The sequence below is a fragment of the Cupressus sempervirens genome, chromosome 9 (assembly GCF_028749045.1).
Source record: "Cupressus sempervirens isolate cs-2001-9-10 chromosome 9, ASM2874904v1, whole genome shotgun sequence".
Taxonomy (NCBI): Eukaryota; Viridiplantae; Streptophyta; class Pinopsida; order Cupressales; family Cupressaceae; genus Cupressus; species Cupressus sempervirens.
The window spans coordinates 705,030,261-705,049,204 of record NC_143126.1 but is presented as its reverse complement, the minus strand read 5'-3'; the positions used below and the strand labels follow the sequence as shown (position 1 = coordinate 705,049,204).

Sequence of the window (18,944 nt, the reverse complement as noted above, 5' to 3'; positions counted from 1 at the left end):
TGAACCAATTATTGAATACATTATTATTCTGATCATACTCTCTCTCTCTTGGTCTACTGTGTGCTTGTGTTTGAGTTCTTAGTTCCTAAGTAAATTTTTCCCTTAGAAAAATTCTTACATGGTATTAGAGCAACTTGGATATTTTCTCATCACAAGCCATTCGAGACCTCTTGCTTGCTTCATCACCTCAACCCGAATCCATAGTGCTGTAAAAATTGGGAGTGTCCAGCACCAGATCTGACCTCGCCATTGTGTCTGAAATGTTGAACTGATGAAAATTGACTATAAACTTGGCTACCTTGGCCCAAAGTCGACCGTGAGACAAATTTTTTTTCAAATCGAAACCCGAAGGCCCGATTTGCAATATTGCCTTATGGGCTAGTTGCAGAGAAAATTTTAGCAAGTACCGAGCTGTTAGCTCCTGGCCCTACGTGTACAATATTCCCTTATCGTAGGGTATATTTAATTACTTGATAGGAATCCTAATCGTTTTATATTGGGTCGTACTGTGCATATCGAATTTCGACAGGCACACTCCCAGCCTGGCCCGGCCCATCCACCAGCGTCCACAGGCTTTTGTTTTGGTATGCATGGACTTGTTATTAAAAACAATGACCACATCGAGCACATGGTCGATGTGGGATTAATCTGTGAACCCCGGCAGCCGTTTTCAAGTCTGCTTTCCCATCCTGTGCTCTGTTTCCCAACGATGCATTTGATGGATCCCGGTAATCACTGTACTTAAATCTCTAGCGTCGGCATCGGCAAGTTAAATTTTTGGTGTCGCCTATTTACTCTAGCCCGTGCCCTCTGCATTGAAGACTCTGGCATCGACTCAGATCTCTGGTTCCAGGCAAGAATTATCGTTGTCCGACGACTGCACACTGTTACCCGCGCTGTTTTGGGTTTTTGGACTGCTTTCCTACCACTGAGATAGAGGTTCAGGCAGCATATTCTCTATAGATCCCAGCATCAGTCGAAAGTTTCTAGCATGGTCATCAGTTTTTGGCATCCTGCACAATAGTCATTTTTTAGGTGCAATTTACTGGTTTTTCGACAACGAATTTTAAAAATTCCCACCCACCTATAAGCACGGCTGCACATTCAAAAACTCCAACTCCAACTTAACTTTTTCGGGTCAAAGAAATCTAGCAAAGCTTTTTAAAAATCCTCCCAGCCATGCGGATCGCCACATAGTCGCCACCTATCGGGCAGTGACGTTTGTAATTAACAGCTCAGCATTGTGTCATCTACCCTGTCACCCAGTATAGCCACATCATCCTATGGAAACCATAATTTTTTCCACATTAGTGGTATTTTGACATGTGTCACTATTTTTAACAATACGGACGGTGACTCAGCTTGCCATGTCAGCAAGGGTGCAAATTTTTTGATGATGTCAGCAGAACACTAGGTTAAATTTGATGGCCATTTGACCATCATACCTAGGCATTTGAAAACTAAATTGATGGCTATTTGACTGTCAAATTTAGACTCTCATTTTCTCCTCCAGACCCCTCTTCAGATTACTTTTCAGTTTGGCAGCCTGACTTTGCGAGCTCATATCTTGGACATCCGAGCTCTGATTCAGGTGCAATTTTTTTTTAAATCAGATAAAATTTCTTGAATTTTCTAGTGGTGGTGTTTTTTTCTAGTTTTGGTTCACATATTTTGCAAAATTTTCATTTTTTGGTGACTGTACCTGTATAATCCTACATTTTGCAACTTCAGAAGCTCCATACAGGCACATCAAGTCACTTTTTTAGGTTCTATTTTTTTTGAAAGTGCATGTTTTTTTATCTATTTTCTAGATCTAAAGTCAGATTCTAGGGTTGTGTGGACCAATTTTTCACTTTTAGAATTAGGCCTTCTTTGGCATTGTAAAGCTTGATTCTTTTTTAGAATTGTTGTAAAACTAAGTTACAAGTGCTTAAGTGACAACTTTAAGCCTCATAAGGCGGTTGTAAAAGAAAAATCAGAAATTCCACTTTGATCATTTTGATAAGTGGCTCATTGTAAATGCACTACTTATAAAGTGCCAAAGCATCATTTTTGGGGGGGTCTTTTGATTGAGTGAAAAGGGGGGTGTGTACTGTGTTTTTGTGTCTCTATTTTGTGCTCTTTCATTTTCTGCATCATGGGTTTTAAATGTCCTCCTTTAACTTCACGCAACTATTCTACATGGAAAGATATTGCATGGAGTAGATTAATGGAAAAAGCATATAGTTTATATGTTGATGGTACAATTACCAAACCTATTGATGCTAAAGAACTTATTGATTAGACAAATCTAGACCGACAAGCTTTAGGTGTAATTAGGAGTTGTGTACAAGGGGATCTTCTCTTTCACATTAAAAATTGTTCTGAATCTAAGGAAGCTTGGGATAAACTTTAAAATTTGTATGGTAAGGTGGATGAAGAAAAGGGATTTCAAATTGAGGATGATCTACTTCTCTTAGATCCTAAGAATTATGACACAATTCAGGATTACATTATTAAACTCAATGAGTATAGGGCACTTCTCAAAGATTGTGGAAATCCCATGAAGGATGATAGGTTGATTCATCACATCTTGAAGAAGCTACCTTCTGAATACACCAATTTTGTTTTGAGTTTTAATACTCACAGGTTAACCATGGGATCTACTTACGAAAAGCCTTCCTTTGATGGATTTGCAGACATGTTGATTGTTGAACAATCTCACTTGGTGGATTTTGGACTTCTCAAGTCATCAAAGACCAAAGCCTTGGTCGCTAGTGATGATTCCAAATCAAGTCAAGGGGGAAGAAACAACAAAAAGAAGCAGTAGAAGCAGAAAACACAATTTGAGACACAACATGACTCCTCTCAACAAGGCGGTTCTTCTTCAAACAAGAAGGAAAGTAATGAAAAGAAGGACAAACTCTTTTGTGCATATTGCAAAAAGCCAAATCATGACGAGCATCATTGCAAAACAAAAAGAATCGATGAGTTAGAAAACCTACTCAAGAAGAAAAAGATTCAAGTGCTAGGTACTTCAAAGGATTCTACTCCTACCTCTTCAAAAGGTAAAGGTCAAGTACTTATGGCAAACACAAATTCTTCTTCAGAATGGATACTTGACTTAGGTGCCTCCTATCATATGGGTTCTTCAAGGGAATACTTTTCTTCATTGAAGCAGTCAAAGGTACCACACATCTTTGTGGGAGATGATACTAAGATGGAAGTTGGAGGGCAAGGACATGTTGAAATGATAGATGGGGAATTCAAAGATGTTCTCTACATTCCAAATCTAAGCTCCAATCTCCTATCAGTTTACCAAATCATTCACCTTGGAGATGGTCATAAGGTTGAGTTCCTTCCCGATTTAGTGATGGTGCAAAGTCTCAAAGATGATTCATTGGTAGCTATGGGGAAAGTCAATAATGACAAGAGGCTTTATTCCTTCTCCCATTTTGTGCCTAAGAGTCCTTCCCAAGCCTTGTTAACTCACTCTACTTCACAAATCAACTTATGGCATGAGCAGTTTTGTCACCTTGATTTCCACTCTCTTCAACAACTTTGCTCAAAACAAATGGTCAAAGATCTACCTAATATCATCTTTTCTAAGGGAGAATGTTCATCTTGTTTAGTGGATATAAATCTCAAGGAGAAGTATGATAAAGGGAAGTCTTCTTGAGCTCCAGTTGTTCTTCAGTTAGTTCACATGGTGTTAGCAGGACCCTTTGTAGTGACTTTTGTCAGCCAAGGCTACTATATACTCATATTTGTTGATGACATTTCGAGATTCACTTGGGTCTTCTTCCTTCATCATAAGAATCAATTGGTTCATAAGCTTCAAGACTTCAAGACTCATGTCGAACACAAGTCAAGCAAAGCCATCAAAGTATTAAGAGTGGACAATGAGAACAGATATGTTGACAAAAGACTTAAGAACTTTTGCAGAATTAAGGGGATTGATCTTTAGAACTCACTAGCATTCAGTTCGCACAAGAAAGATGTCATAGCTATGAGGATTAGGACTCTCAAGACCATGGCAAGTTGCATGATAAAGGCCAAGTCTCTAAATCCTACACTTGAAGTTGAAGCCATTAGCAGTGCTACTCACATACTTAACAAATCTCCTCATCCAACCTTAGATGGCAAGACTCCTTTTGAGGCATGGTGTGGCAAAAAACTAGTTGTGAGTCACCTTAGAGTCTTCGGTTGTCTAGCATGGGCAAAACTATCTTCTAGGAGTTGCAAGGCACTGACATCTAGGCCTTGTACCTTTATTGGTTATGAAGATAATGTGAAGGCTTACAGACTGATGGATCTAGAGACTCACAAGATTTTTGTGGAGAAGGATGTTCACTTTGAGGAAAGTTCTCTGAGCTTATCCTCTACTCCTCTCCACACATCATACATAGTGGAAACTAATAGTGACACCAGTGATAGTGCTTCAATAGGTTCAGACACATGGGGTTCTATCGACAATTGCAGTGGGAGGTCACATCAGTCCAGTCCACGTGCTTACATTGCCGCAGTGAAAGGTCCATCTCAACATGGTACATCTTGTCTTCTAGCTCCAACTTCACTTGACTTGGGAGACAGACTTGAGGACTTACATCTTCTCATTGATGCTGATTCTTCTACAATTGTTGTGAGGGCTCACTTTGACCCTCATGTCCATTCTCTACATGATCAATCTTCACAAGTTGGTGTGATTATGGATCATTATGAACAACAATTAGTGGAGGTATCTTTGTTAGTTGAGGAGACAGATGGTTTAGTTGAATAGGTTCAATAGACATCCTTGCCCGATCTACATTCATTCTTTTTAGCACAGTTGGGAGGGGTGAACTTCAGCATCAGTACAGGGATACTTGAGCGAGTTTCAGGGCCACCATACATCTTCAGTAGTGTACCTTTTCCTTTTTTTCTTCCTAAGGGGAGGAACAACATTCTACATTCATGGACCAGCTTCTTCATCGGAGCAACTTTCACTTGTTGGCATTCTTCTTTTTTGGGGGGAGCCCATTCTATCTCTCTTCCTTCTTTCATTCTCTTATGTATATACTGGATGTATGTCGTAATGGGGGGGTCTTGATTACTCCATCCATCAATGCATCCTTCTTTATCTCTCTTTTTGGGGGAGGGTTTTTCCCATGAGGTTTTCCCTCTTTCCCCGCTTTATGGGAGATTTGCATCTTCATTATGTACATGGGTACCTAACATGGCCTCATAGCCGAGACCCATTATGCATCTTCATCCTAGTTTGTAAGCTTAAGGGCATTCCCCTAAGTTGCACTTAAGTGGGGGTGTTGGTGTAAATAAGTATTTACTTATTACACTTACTTAAGTTTACTTAGGTTAATGCATTATTTAATTATTTTGCATTATTTTATTATTTTTACTTGTAAGACACTTAGGAGTTTGCACACCTTTTGAGTTGTCATGTAGACAACACAAGAGTACACAACTCTATTTAAGTACATGGTGTCTACAACACTATTTTGTGTGTCCCACCCTTGTAGGCTTATCCTCTCATCACCACACTTACTTCCGTTCTTAATGAAGAATAACCCATATGTGGTGGACATGTGCTTGGTTTTATGACACATCATGATGCTAACTTCTATGCATTCTAGAAGCTCTCTTGAGGCCTTTATATTTAGGCACTCCTAGTGTACTGTAATGAACCAATTATTGAATACATCATTATTCTGATCATATTCTCTCTCTCTCTCTTGGTCTATTGTGTGCTTGTGTTTGAGTTCTTAGTTCTTGGGTGAATTTTTCCCTTAGGCAAATTCTTACACCGAACAACATTAATGGCAACTTTAAAGTAAAATTTATGTTCGGTCCAATTTATTTGCAGGTATATTTTACTGTGAAGAAAGACCACGCCTAACAATATGAACCCAAAAAATAATAATGAGACAATGGCTGCATTGTGGGCTTAATTTTGAAGAAAACCTGATAAATGTTATTGTCCTTTCAAAAAGTGTAAGGGCTTAAAGAATCAGAGAATTCTAATCACAACAACCCAAAGTCATTGTAGGCAATATGGTCATGTTGAAGGGATCCATGATTTTCATCCATTGCTAAATGTGGATTTCCCACTGGAGGAACATGGAGGTGTGAATATCCAAGCTGAGGATAACACTCCCATGGAAGAAGATGATAATGTGCTAGAGGACATGATTGAAGAAGATGGTAGTGGGGTAGGTGATGAAGAAGCTCACAATGATGGTACTAGTGAATATGATAATAATGATGAAGATTTTCTTAATACACCTTTTCTTGAGAAGGCACATGAGCCCTTATATGAAGGCTCCCAAACAACTCTACTATCGGCTATAGTGTTGTTGGTGAACTTAAAGGTTGTGAATAGTATATCCAATGTAGCAATGTCACGTATGCTAAGGTATGTCATTTTTGTCACCTTCAATGTTAGCATACAATTACTATTCATTATATTAAGAATTCATATTTGTTGTTGTACATTGATTAGTGAGTTTTTGTTACCACCATCAAACATTTTGCCTCATTTGTACCAAGAATTATCTAACATTATGGATTAGATTGGAATGATTAGATTCCTATCTAACATTATGGATAGCAACCATTACAGCTTCTTCAGGGTTGCTTTCTATTTTCCTTTCTTGATTGTATACCTTGAATGATTTATTTTCATACGTTTTAGTTAAGCATGGACATTGGACTGTGCTACTTTTCTTGTTCCTTTTTTGTGGGTTTACTTATCACAACTCCTTGCATAGGAATCTGGGGGCTTCACTGGTGCAATAAAGGAGAATTCTTATCGATTTCAATTGAGCATGGATATTGAACTCTATAAATTTACTTTTTTCTCTTTTGGGTGGCTACTTATCACAACCACTTGCATAGGAGTGTGGGGCTTCACTGGAGCATTAAAGGGTCATGTTTTCTATTTATCTTTGGCACTATAGTATCCTACATGTTGTGGTCTGAACTTGGTAAACATGGCAACTCTTGTAATAATTTGTGACTAGATAGGAAATGATGTTTAGAAAGAGTGAAGGTCAAGATGCATCAACATTCCAATGCTTAAAATCCTCTCTCAACTCTCCTCATATTGGAATGTCTGGTGGAGTGACTATGCATAAATGTGAAAATATAACACATAAGAAATGACAATAAAAGTATTTTTCCAACATTATGCAATAACCATGTTGGTAAAGGCTCAGATTGAAGGAATGCATTCTTGAAAAACATTGCTTTATTGTATTTTTATTGCCAGTTTAGCTTAATAAATTTTGCCAATAATGTCAATCATTGACTTGTGATTTATTATTACTTGTGTGTTCTTCCTTTTTATGGACTGGTCAAGAATTCCATGTTTAATTGCTTTTTTATAATAGGAAGATTTATTATTTTAAATTATCAACTTACTATTAATGAATATTGTTTTCTACAAAAGAAGCTTTCTTGTTGCAGTTTGTCAAAAATATTAGAATTCAGTGATTGTATAGGCTTCATCTAGTTAATGATGGATGCACTACAGGGCATTACATGAGTGCATCAGCGCTAATGTGGGAAAGCACTCATAATGAGACACTCTTGAACAATATGCAAGTTTTTGTTGATGCTCTTTATGAATGCTAGTTTAAAATGGGGACAAGCTATCTTTTGGCCTTTCCTTCAGAGTTCTTTGATCGTGTTGAAGCAATTAAACCTATGTGGGCACCATATTATACCATTCACAAGGTAGTACTCTATGTTCATATTTATTTCAACAATATTTAGATGTTTTTGACATACTAGAAGGTGAATCGAGAGGTGAGCAGTAACTGTGTAACGTCCTGAATTTAGAAACTAAGGTATGCTCAATTGCAGATCATGGCAGGATTATTGGATCAATATGAGTTTATTGGTAATGACCAAGCATATAAAATGGTCATATGGATGGCTGACTATTTCTACAATCATGTCCTAAAACTTATATCAACATATACAATCGAAAGGCACTAGCTTTCCCTCAATTAAGAGAGTGGTAGAATGAATGATGTTCTTTATCGCTTGTATTCATTAACTGTAAGTTTTCTCAAATGTTCCATTTTAATTCAAAGAATAAGAAAGAAATTTATAGAATGTTACAAGCATTTATACTATGTTTGGTTCTTCAAGTCTTATATTTCATTGACATGTGATATGTGGTATCTAACTAGAATGTGCATGTAGGGAAATAAAAACCATCTACTGCTAGCACATCTTTTTGACAAGCCTTGCTTTTTGGGCTTGTTAGCTGTCAAGGTACTAGCTCTTTTAATTGGAAAACTCTTGAAGACCTATATGTTTTAGGGCTCTTCAAATAGGAAATGGATAGTAGCATTTCACTGATAAAAGAAATTTTTACAATACTTTTATAGCTATCGAACAGCTATGTTGCACGGTAGATGAGTTTTTTGAATGAAGTCATGAAAGTATGCATCCTTGATGACTTGAATTCTAGAATCAGTAATAGCTCTAATTATATTGAATATCTCAAGTATGGAAGTTTGACCACATGGGGAAATTTCTTTTAATATATGTTGATCAAAGCTAAGCATTTACAAAAATCATTATTTTGCAAGAACAGATTCTAGATTTGTTTGCGACAGGCTCAATCATGCTATACATAAGAAATAATAATGGAAAATATATTGATGGTGCAAGATGTATGAAAGTAGCTTTCTATAAAGAATGAATACTTTGAACTAGATTAATAATGAGGTATACATCTGTTGTATACATAACAGACATTACCAAAATCTCTTAATAACTACAAGGTAGGCCCTAGCATATTAGGGTCACTCCAAGATAAAGAATGTAATTCTAAGCTTGATCCCAAGTGAATAGTCTTATCCCTATTATCATTGCCACTACAAGAGTCCTCTAAAATATGTCCTAATGTGAAACATCTCTGAAGATAATAGTGAATGATTCTCAAACTTCTTCATAATTTAAATCTCATGTCAATCTCTCTAGAGAAATTGTGAGATGCCCATTTCAATGGTTGACGAGGAATGCTCAAAATCAAGACCTTGTATTAGAAGAAGATTAACTAAACTAGACTAGGATGACTAATTAGATAGAAGACAAAGGTACTCACCATAAAGGGCCAAATGTTTCCAACTACAAAGTGGCTAAATGTATTTCCATTATAGAAAAAAAATGCTCAGTCATTACAGATAGAAAATATGTTCATCCTTGAAGGGCCAAGTGCTTAGAATCTTCAGAAGGTTGTTGTTTCGGGATTATCTTTGGATGCTCCATCAATGTCAACAAAATTTTTGTGAGGTTATTAGTCATCATGACAATTATCATTTAGTAGCCTCTCATGAGGAAAAAATCAAATAGCTGCTATAATTGACATTCGTTAGTGTTAATCAAAATTCATTAGCTTGTGAGTATAAGCTCTTATAAAGACAACAGTGTAGTTTGACATGTTTTTCTAGATGCATTTCTACACCAACTAAATGTAGTTGTTGATTTAACACCTTATATTTAAAAGAATAAAATAGTATACAAAGATTGATTCATATCAAGACAATCAATGTAATAGAGTGGATTTATATGGGATTGTTTGTAGTGATTTAGTTGAAGTATGTTTAATGGTAAAAAAAATTGCAAGAAATTGTGTATAAGAAAAGAGGAAATCTTTTTCAAGAAATATTTTATTTAACTTTCTTAGAATCTCTAAATAACTCAAACTATATATGTACAAATATCTGAGCACTAATCTGCACAAAATAGATAATGATAATCATTAAAGCTTTTTCTCAACTTATGTATTGGAACTTGGTTTCATGTGTAAGCAATCTTTTGGGGTTTGAATAAATTTAGCATCACATACTGATTATTACATTGCATATGGAATTTTGTCTTTACTAATGGAAATTTGGTTTTCTTTTCTTGATTTGAAAATGACAAGCAGATAGCATATCTGGTTTTCATGCTAATACTCACATCCCAGTTGTTATTAGGGCCCAAATGAGATATGAACTCATAGTTGACCCTCTTTATAAGGTATAAAAAAGTTATAAATATACACTTCTATGAAAATGCATGTGTGATAAGAAATCCCATGAGCTCATTTTTGGGGTAGCAGTTTGATATGTGCATATATGCTAGTAACTTCTCATATTTCTTGTCAATCAATTTTATTATTTTTCTTATTTTAAAGTCCAACACCTCTTTTGGGTGCAAATGAAGTGTACTAATGCATTATGTACTATGTTGGTTATCCCTAGGATACCTAGTGCTAGATTAACACATGAAGGCTTTGCCAATGAACAATACTGCATTATTGTGCTCATTGATGGCTTTGGGGTTTAAATATTTTAGATCTTAATTTATATCAAAAAATAAATTGTTGATGAAACAACAAATAAATATGATTCAGTATTGTACAATGTAAATTGAATTAATTTTCAAACATCGTGATCTTCTTTGTCCATCTTGTGCAACTTGTTGTAGGGTCAAACATAATGCAATATGTTGTATTTATTACTTTTTTTTATTAAATTCCATGAAAACACATGTCTTTATTTATGCTTATCTCTATCCTCCTACATACTAGTTGACATCTTTGTAACGTAATAATGAACTTGATGGATACTGAGGTGTGACAACTGAAGACACCTCAATGGGGTTGTTGTAACATCCCCCTTTTCTGGGTTTTAGCTAACAACTAGCATAACATCAAAATATAGATACTGGGCGAGCTAACTTGGTGAGGCGACTTGGCAAGCTAACTTGGTGAGCAGATTTAAGGATTGACCTTGATGAAGTGCTTTGGTGGGGTGACTTGATGAACAAACTCAGAGTCAACTTGGCGAGCGCACTTGAATAGTCAACTTGGTGGGGTGACTTGGCCAGCCCACCTAACGAGCGTACTTGAATAGTCGACTTGGTGAGCTAACAAACTGAGCTGACATGGTGAGTGGGCTTAGAGAAGCAACTCAGTGGGGTAACTTGGCAAGCACACATAGCGAGCCAACTTGTTGAGGCAAGGTGGTAAAACCACTGGGTGAGTCGACATCGTGAGTTAACTTAAAGAGTCAACTAGTTGAGGTGACTCAGTGGGGGTGACTTGGTGGGCTAACCTAGAGAGTTGACCTAGGGGGAAAACTTGGTGAGCAAACTTAAAGAGTTGACTTGGTGAGCATACTTGAATTGTTAGCTTGGTGAGCTAACTATGGGAGTCAGCCTGGGGAGCTGATATGGTGAGTTGACTTAAAGTGGTGACTTGGTAGCGCAAGTTGGTGAGCTAACTTATCGAGGCCACTTGGTGAGGCAACTTCATGAAGCGACTTGGTGAGCCAACCTGCTGAGTGTACTTAAAGACTAACCTTGATGAGGCACTTTGGTTGGGTGACTTGATGAGGAAAGCATACTTGAACAGATGACTTGGTGACATGACTTGGTTGGGTGACTTTGTTAGTTGACTTGGTGAGCCGACCTAGCAAGCATACTGGAAAAGTTGACTTGGCGTGTCGACCAAGTAGTTTACATGGTGAGCAAGCTTAGAGAAGAAACTCTATGGGGAAACTTTGCAAGCACACTGAGCGAGCCCACTTGTTGGGGCAAGGTGGTAAAACCACTAGGTGAGTCAACTTCATGAGCTGACTTAATGAGTCAACTCATTGAGGTGACTGGGTGGGGGTGACTTGGTGAGCTGACCTGGAGAGTTGGCCTAGGGGGCAAACTTGGTGAGCGAACTTAGAGAGTCAACTTGGTGAGCATACTTCAATTGTTAGCTTGGCGAGCTAACTTGGGGAGTTGGCCTGGCAATCTAACATGGTGAGTGGGCTTAAAGTGGCAACTTGGTGGGGCAAGTTGGCAAGCCGACTTAGCGAGGCCACTTAGAGATGTGACATGGTGAGCTAACTTGGTGAGCAAGCTCAATGAGTGAACCTAAAGACTGACCTTGATGAGGCACTTTGGTGGGGTGACTTGATGATTGAACTCAAAGAGTCAACTTGGCGAGCATACTTGAACAATCAACTTGGTGGGGCAAGTTGGTGAGCCAACTTAGTGAGTCCATTTGCTAAGGCAAGATGGTGAGTTGACTTGGTGTGATGACTTGGCGAGCTAACTTGGTGAGCTCTTCATCAGTGGGATGGAACGTGAATCCAGGAGGTAGTTGTGCATCACCCATATAGTGAATAATAAAGGAGGGAATTGAACGCTCCCTGAGGCTCACAGTTTTTGAGGTCCACTTCAGCAATGGCCCTTCCTATGAAATTGTCATCTAAAACCTTTCTAATGAGATAATGTGTTATGAGCTCTTCATCAGTGGGATGGAATGTGAATCCAGGAGGTAGTTGTGCATCATGGATATCATGGTTATGATATCCATGATGCACAACTGCCTCCTGGATTCACATTCCATCCCACTGATGAAGAGCTCATAACACATTATCTCATTAGAAAGGTTTTAGATGGAAATTTCATAGGAAGGGCCATTGCTGAAGTGGACCTCAATAACTATGAGCCTCAAAAAAAATTTGACCAAGCATTGGTCAAAATTTTGACCAATGCCAGCAATTTTCTACCAAGCATTGGTCAACATTTTGACCAATGCCTCACAGTTTTCTACCAAGAATTGTCAAAATTTTGACCAATGCCAGCAGTTTTCTACCAAGCATTGGTCAAAATTTTGACCAATGCCTTACAATTTTCTACCAAGTATTGGTCAAAATTTTGACCAATGCGTAGTAGTTTTCTACCAAGAATTGGTCAAAATTTCGACCAATGCTTGGCAGAAAATGTTTTGGCAATTTCAAAAGTTTTTGACCAACGTATTGGTCAAAATTTTGACCAACCACTAGTTTGGTCAAATTTTTTACCAAAAAATTTTTGACCAATGTGTTGGTCGAATTTGGTTGAAGTTTGGTCGAAAATTGGGTCAAAATTTTGACCAATAAAGGTCAAAAAATGAGCCCAAATGTACTAGTGTGTAGCTCCTTAAATAGGTAATTATAATATTTTTCCAATTAAACATCACTATATATCTTAGGGTTATGTCATATTCATTGAATCCTTCCATCATTTTATCTCCTCTTTTATCTTCTAAAAGTTGCTCATAACTTCTCCTTGAATTCTTGCATAGGAATGCTCAAACACAATTTCCCTTGAATTAAATGCTCTGATTCATCCATCCGTATCTTCCACATGATTTATATATTCTAAGAAATCAAGTGTGTCAATTGGAAATCACAATTTCCTCATAATTTATCAAATATCGTCCCTCAGCCAGCACTGTGTTCTGATACTTGGTCATCACTGGATTAGTTAGTCACTACTAACTTTTCTATTCAGTATTTATACTAATTCTTGATCGACACTATATTTTCTCAACTTATACTGGAGCTTGGTTGACACTAGAATCACTCATGTGATTCTCCTTAGGGTTTGTAGAAAATCTTGCAACAATCCCAACTGCTAATTCAATAGTAGGTCTATTGTGAACAACATATTGTAGTTTCCCAATCATTTATCTATATAATTCCAAGTTCACATCAATAGAATTTTCTTTATTAGATAGATTATCTCTTGTAGTCATAGGTGTGATAACTGGTCTTGAATATTCCATTCCAAAAGTTTTTAGTATCTCCTTAATGTATTTTGATTGAGTAATGTAGATACCTTGCTTCATTTGATATACTTGTAAACTAACAAATAATTTGATCTCACCAAACATAGACATTTAAAATTATTTCTTCATCTCATCTGAAAATCATTTCCATAATGCATCCTTTCCTCTAAATATGATATCATCAACCAAAATTTTAGATATTAATATCTCATTGTTACCTCTAGTCTTCAAGTACATATTATTGTTATCATTAGTTCTTTCAAATCCAATTTTTACCAAATAATTATGTAGCCTTTCATACCATGCTCTAGGGGCTTTATTCAATCTATATAGAGCTTTGTGCAGTTTGCATACCATGATCTTCTTGCCAGGGTCCACAAATCCTTGTTGTTGTTCTATGTAATTCTCTTCCTTAGATATTCCATCCATAAGTGTAGATCTGACATCCATTTGGTATAATTTACATTATTTATAAGGAGAATAGGCAACTAGTTTTCTAACTCCCAATCTTGCAACTAGGAAAAATATTTCCCCATAGTCAATACCTTTTTCTTGTGCATAGAAATATAGCTTTGTTTCTTGTGACTTCTCCTTTTTTATTCAACTTGATTCTGAATACCCACTTGGTTAAAATAAAATTCTTTTCCTTAGGTCTAGGTACCAGTGTCCATTTTTTTTCTTCTCTATATATTCAATTTATTTATTCATTTCTTGAATTTAGCTCCATTCTCCAAAGCATTTTTTATTGATTTAGGTTCAATATTAGAAAGTAAACATGTATCACTTCTAAGTCTTTTTCTTGTCATAACTATAGATTTTTGTCTCCAATGATTTTCTTAGGTGCATGGTGTCTTCTCACATATTTGGCTAGTGTAGGTTCTTTCCTTCTTTCTTCTTGCATAGGTTCATTGATGGGCCTCTAAAAGGCCATTATTTTGAGTTCCTTTTATCTTGCTTTTAGATAGTTATCTTGCAAAAATAGTTATGACTCTATGATTTTAAGTAAATGAACATATATCTTCATGACTATGTTATCTATATGCTAAGACATGAAGTAGTATGGATAAGTTCAAATATGCTATATTTTCTTGAATATATGGACTTCTGTGGTATAATGAAGGAATGTTATATGTTGATAAATGTTTTCTCATCCATACTATGTTTTGAGTAGATTCCTTCCTATAGCCATAGGATTTGCAAAGAGTGATGGTTTGAACATTATACATTTTCTAACATTGATTGTGAAATGAATATATGTATGTGGAAGTTGTATGCATTCAATGTTCTGAAGGTACTTGCCACATGTATTCAAAGTCAACACTTCTGCACTAAGTCAAAGCTAACTAGATTACTGAATCACCACAACAAGAAGATTATTGTGTGATTTATATTATAACAATGCACAAATATAGATCCCTCAACCTACTATATTCTTGGAGGATTTAATCACAGTTAATGATATTTCTATTGCAAACTTTATCAATTTGTAATTGATCTTCATTAATGGAGTGATCTTAGTGTTAGGAAGTTGTTGTATTTTCCCTTTAAAAATAATACCTATTGTAGCTTTCAAAGAAGAGAGTTTTTGGAAGAAAGATAGAATAGATTGATTTTCATAATAGTAGCATGTGATCTTATTTTTAATCAGATGTAATCTCTTAACATGAATGAATAGAATACAAAGTTTAAGTTTACATCTTCTATCTTGATTGTCTTTTTTGTTCACTCATCCAAGGGGCCCCACTTGGTGAGTGAAATGCTCTATTAGAATAAATTTAATTTCCTTGCTTGTTTCTTCACAAGGTAGAATTATGATATTCCTATAGCCATTGACAATAGGATCAGTGAACTATTCCTACAACATAAGTGCTTAGATAGGTTTACTATTTGCAGCATTATTTTAAGCTTAAGTTAATATGTTGTTCCAATTTCTAGCTTAAGTTCCCTTCAACATTTCCTTTTTTTGGTTGCAATGACTTAAAGAAGAATTGGAGCATATACTTTGTAGCCACCCTCTCAAGCTTATGCTCCTGGGTTGACAAAAATAAAATGAAGCCAATATGTTATTTTAAGAAAACACATGATTTTGTCTAATCATGGAGTCACTTTGAAAGGATTTCCAATCCTTTTTTACTAAGGTATTAAGCTTACCAACCATTTTTGGCATCATTGCAAGGGAAGGTATCAATCTAATTCAACCCTTAAGTTGTTATGTTAGTTTAGATTTTACATTATTTTTCATGCATAGAAGAAGAGATATCCTTGGGAGATTTCTTCCCTGTAATATTTAGGAAGACACTTTTAATCCTAAACCTAAAAACCCTCAAAGTGAGAAAGAAGAAGAACCTTTTGAAAAGCCATTTGCTACTACGTAAGAATGAATACCCTCATCCTCTAACGAATCCTTACATTTGAATGATCTTTTTGTTGAACTTGAATACCAAGACAATCCACTTGCCCTTGTTTTCATCAATCACTACCACTAGTACCTCCTCCAAGAATAGATCAACCTCAACCTACATTGCCTTTTCCTATCCCTGCTCAGTAGGGTAACCAAAATTTGAAGAGCATACCGATTGCTATACTTCACAGGTTTTATGGTCTAATCATTGAAGACCCTAAAACCTTTCTCTTTGAGTTCAACATACTTTGTAGAATTTTAGACTCTACAAATAATACCCATAAATTGAATTTGTTTACTTCTACCCTAAAACAAGTTTCTCTAAGATGGTCCATGAGGTTGGGTGCCAATGTTGTAGCAGATTGGCCTACAATGAGAAACTTGTTTCTAACAAAGTATAAAGAATACTATAGGGATCAAGATTCAAAAGGGGAAGACATTTTCAAAATGTCCCAAAAGGATGATGAAACCCTAAAATAATATTTTTCTTGGTTCATGTTCAACCTACAACATAATACACAATATCAATTGAATAAGGAATCAAAGATACATCTTTTTTTTGAGAGGCGTGAATGCTAGAAGCATTGAAGCTCTAGATCTTATGGTAGGAGGAAATATCACTCAAAAAACTTGGACTTATATATAAAATATATGTTTGAATTATTCTAGAACCATTGTGAAGAAAGGTAGGGGACTTAGAGATTTAGTTCATAAGTCTAATGGTAGTTCAAGAGTATCAAAGATGGAATTGTACAATTTTCTATCAGATTTCAAGAAAGACATCATTAATGATTTAGCCACTTAGCTAGACACCATGCAGGCAAGAAGGAAGAAAGAGGAAGTCGAAGCCATGTGGGCTGAATACTATCCACACTATAGGGAAAAGAAAAGGCGCTATAGATGTAAGTTTTTTGCAAGTCTAGAGACACAACCAATTCCTATTGAGTTTAATGTCATTGATGAAAATGGAGAGGTGCTTTATGTTGCTCAACGAAGCCCATGGGATCAAAGATAAGGTATGCCACAAGATCCTCTTCAAAATTATAATAATAGCAATCAATGACAAAATTCTCAAAATATTAATTTTAGTGAATATAATAATTGGCATCAACCATAGCAAGGTTGACAACAACCTCAATAGGGTTGGAAGCAACCTCAGCAAGGTTGGCAACAACCTCAATAGGGTTGGTAGCAACCTCAATAGGGTTGGAAACAACCTTAGTACGGTTGGTAGCAACCTCAACAAGGTTGGAATACCTAACCTAGTTAGAAAACCCTATTGCCACCACCTCAGTAGCAAGCTTTAATGCCTCCTATAGCCACTAATATTCCTCCCAAGCATACCTAGCTATCAATTCAGCCTAATCCTAATCCAAACAATACTAAATAGCAAGCTCAATAACAAAGTGTGTCATATTCTTGAGTGATATTAACTTAAGGTTAGGCACCACTCTTCCTTTAGCCCAAAAGCCTATAATAACTAAAGTTTAAGATCCTCTGACTAAGTAGACAAATGAGTCAAATCAGAAAACCTCTACTATATCCAAAGAACCTTCATTCCCCCATAGGCTGATGGAACAAAACTAGCTTGCAAAAAACCATGTACCATCAATTTTCTTAATCAGCTAAAGAAAATGACAGTAAAATTATCATTACTAGATGATATCAAGGAAGTCCCTACCTATACTAAAGCTATTAAGGAAGTACATATTAAACAACTAGGAAGGAAGAAGAAAGATCCAAAAACCACTCATGTCCTAGGACCATTGTCTAATTTATTGCTAGAGAAATTAACTGTACCTAAATATTCTAACCTTGGAAATCCTTTGGTTACAATCACTATCCATGGGATCCAAGTTCAAAATTATTTAGTTGAGTTAGGAGAATCTATAAATGTCATGAAAAAGGAGGTATTGTCTCAAATGCATATCATTGGCCCCAGAGAGACACTCACCATACTTCAACTTGTTGATAGCTCTACTATTAAGCCAGATGGGATGATAGAAGATGTCATAATCACCTTAAACTCTTGGGAGTATCCAGCTGATTTTTTTGTTCTCTCCCCAAAGGCTAATATGGGAGGATATCCTTAAATTTCAGGATGACCATGGTTGGCCATTTCAAATACTTATATAGCTTGCCAATCTAGAAAGATGACAATATCCAATGGTATTCATACCAAGAACCTAACTTTATACTCCCCTACACAACCATTATTACTAGATGACCAAGTAATCTAGCTAGATTTGGGTGATGATGATCTAGAAGTCAATTCCATCCAACTATTGATGATGATAGGTAGAGAATCATTCATTGCTTCTCAAGAAGAAGATGAAATAATTTCATCTATTATCTTGAATGAATATGGAATAGAGTCTCAAATGTGCCCTCATGCTAAATGTATCTTAGAGACTATATTACCATCCTTGGATTCACCACATCATTTAGAAGCTCCATAGTTTCTCCAGTCATTATTTTCTCATGAGATGGATTCCTCTCTAGTTGCACAATTATTCATGGTAGATAAGGTTATTAAGATGGAAGTTGGTCCAGGCAAAGAATTGAATGTAAACAATGACTTATCACCCTCCCAACAAAAGACTATGTTGCATTTACTATAGGAGAATCAAAAAGCATTCTCTTGGGATTACATGGACATGAAAAGACTTGATCCTATGCTCTATACTCACAATATTTACATCAAACCTAACTTCAAACCTATCCAACAACATCAAAGAAGAGTTAACCCCATTGTAAAAGATATAGTTAAGAATGATGAAATGTCCCTTTTCTGATTTTATATGATATTTCCAACCTCTAATCAGATCTTTAAGATCAAACAACTAATATCACAAAGATCCACCAAATTTCTCAAGAAACCCCAAATCGTTTATGCTGAAAATAGTGCCAAAAGCTTCACAATTTCACAAATTATTAATAAATCTGAAAATGGAAATT

At 36.1% G+C, this 18,944-nt stretch overlaps 1 protein-coding gene across 1 annotated transcript in view; it reads left to right on the top strand.

Annotated features, from left to right (window-relative positions):
• Window positions 1-628: 628 nt before the first annotated feature.
• The window catches only part of LOC149540676 (uncharacterized), a 60,670-nt gene continuing 42,354 nt past the window's right edge, over window positions 629-18,944 (top strand). The window contains exons 1-2 of the mRNA XM_089802727.1: window positions 629-728; window positions 854-945. Coding sequence (XP_089658853.1) covers window positions 629-728; window positions 854-945 — 192 coding nt within the window. The remainder of the gene's footprint in view (window positions 729-853; window positions 946-18,944) is intronic.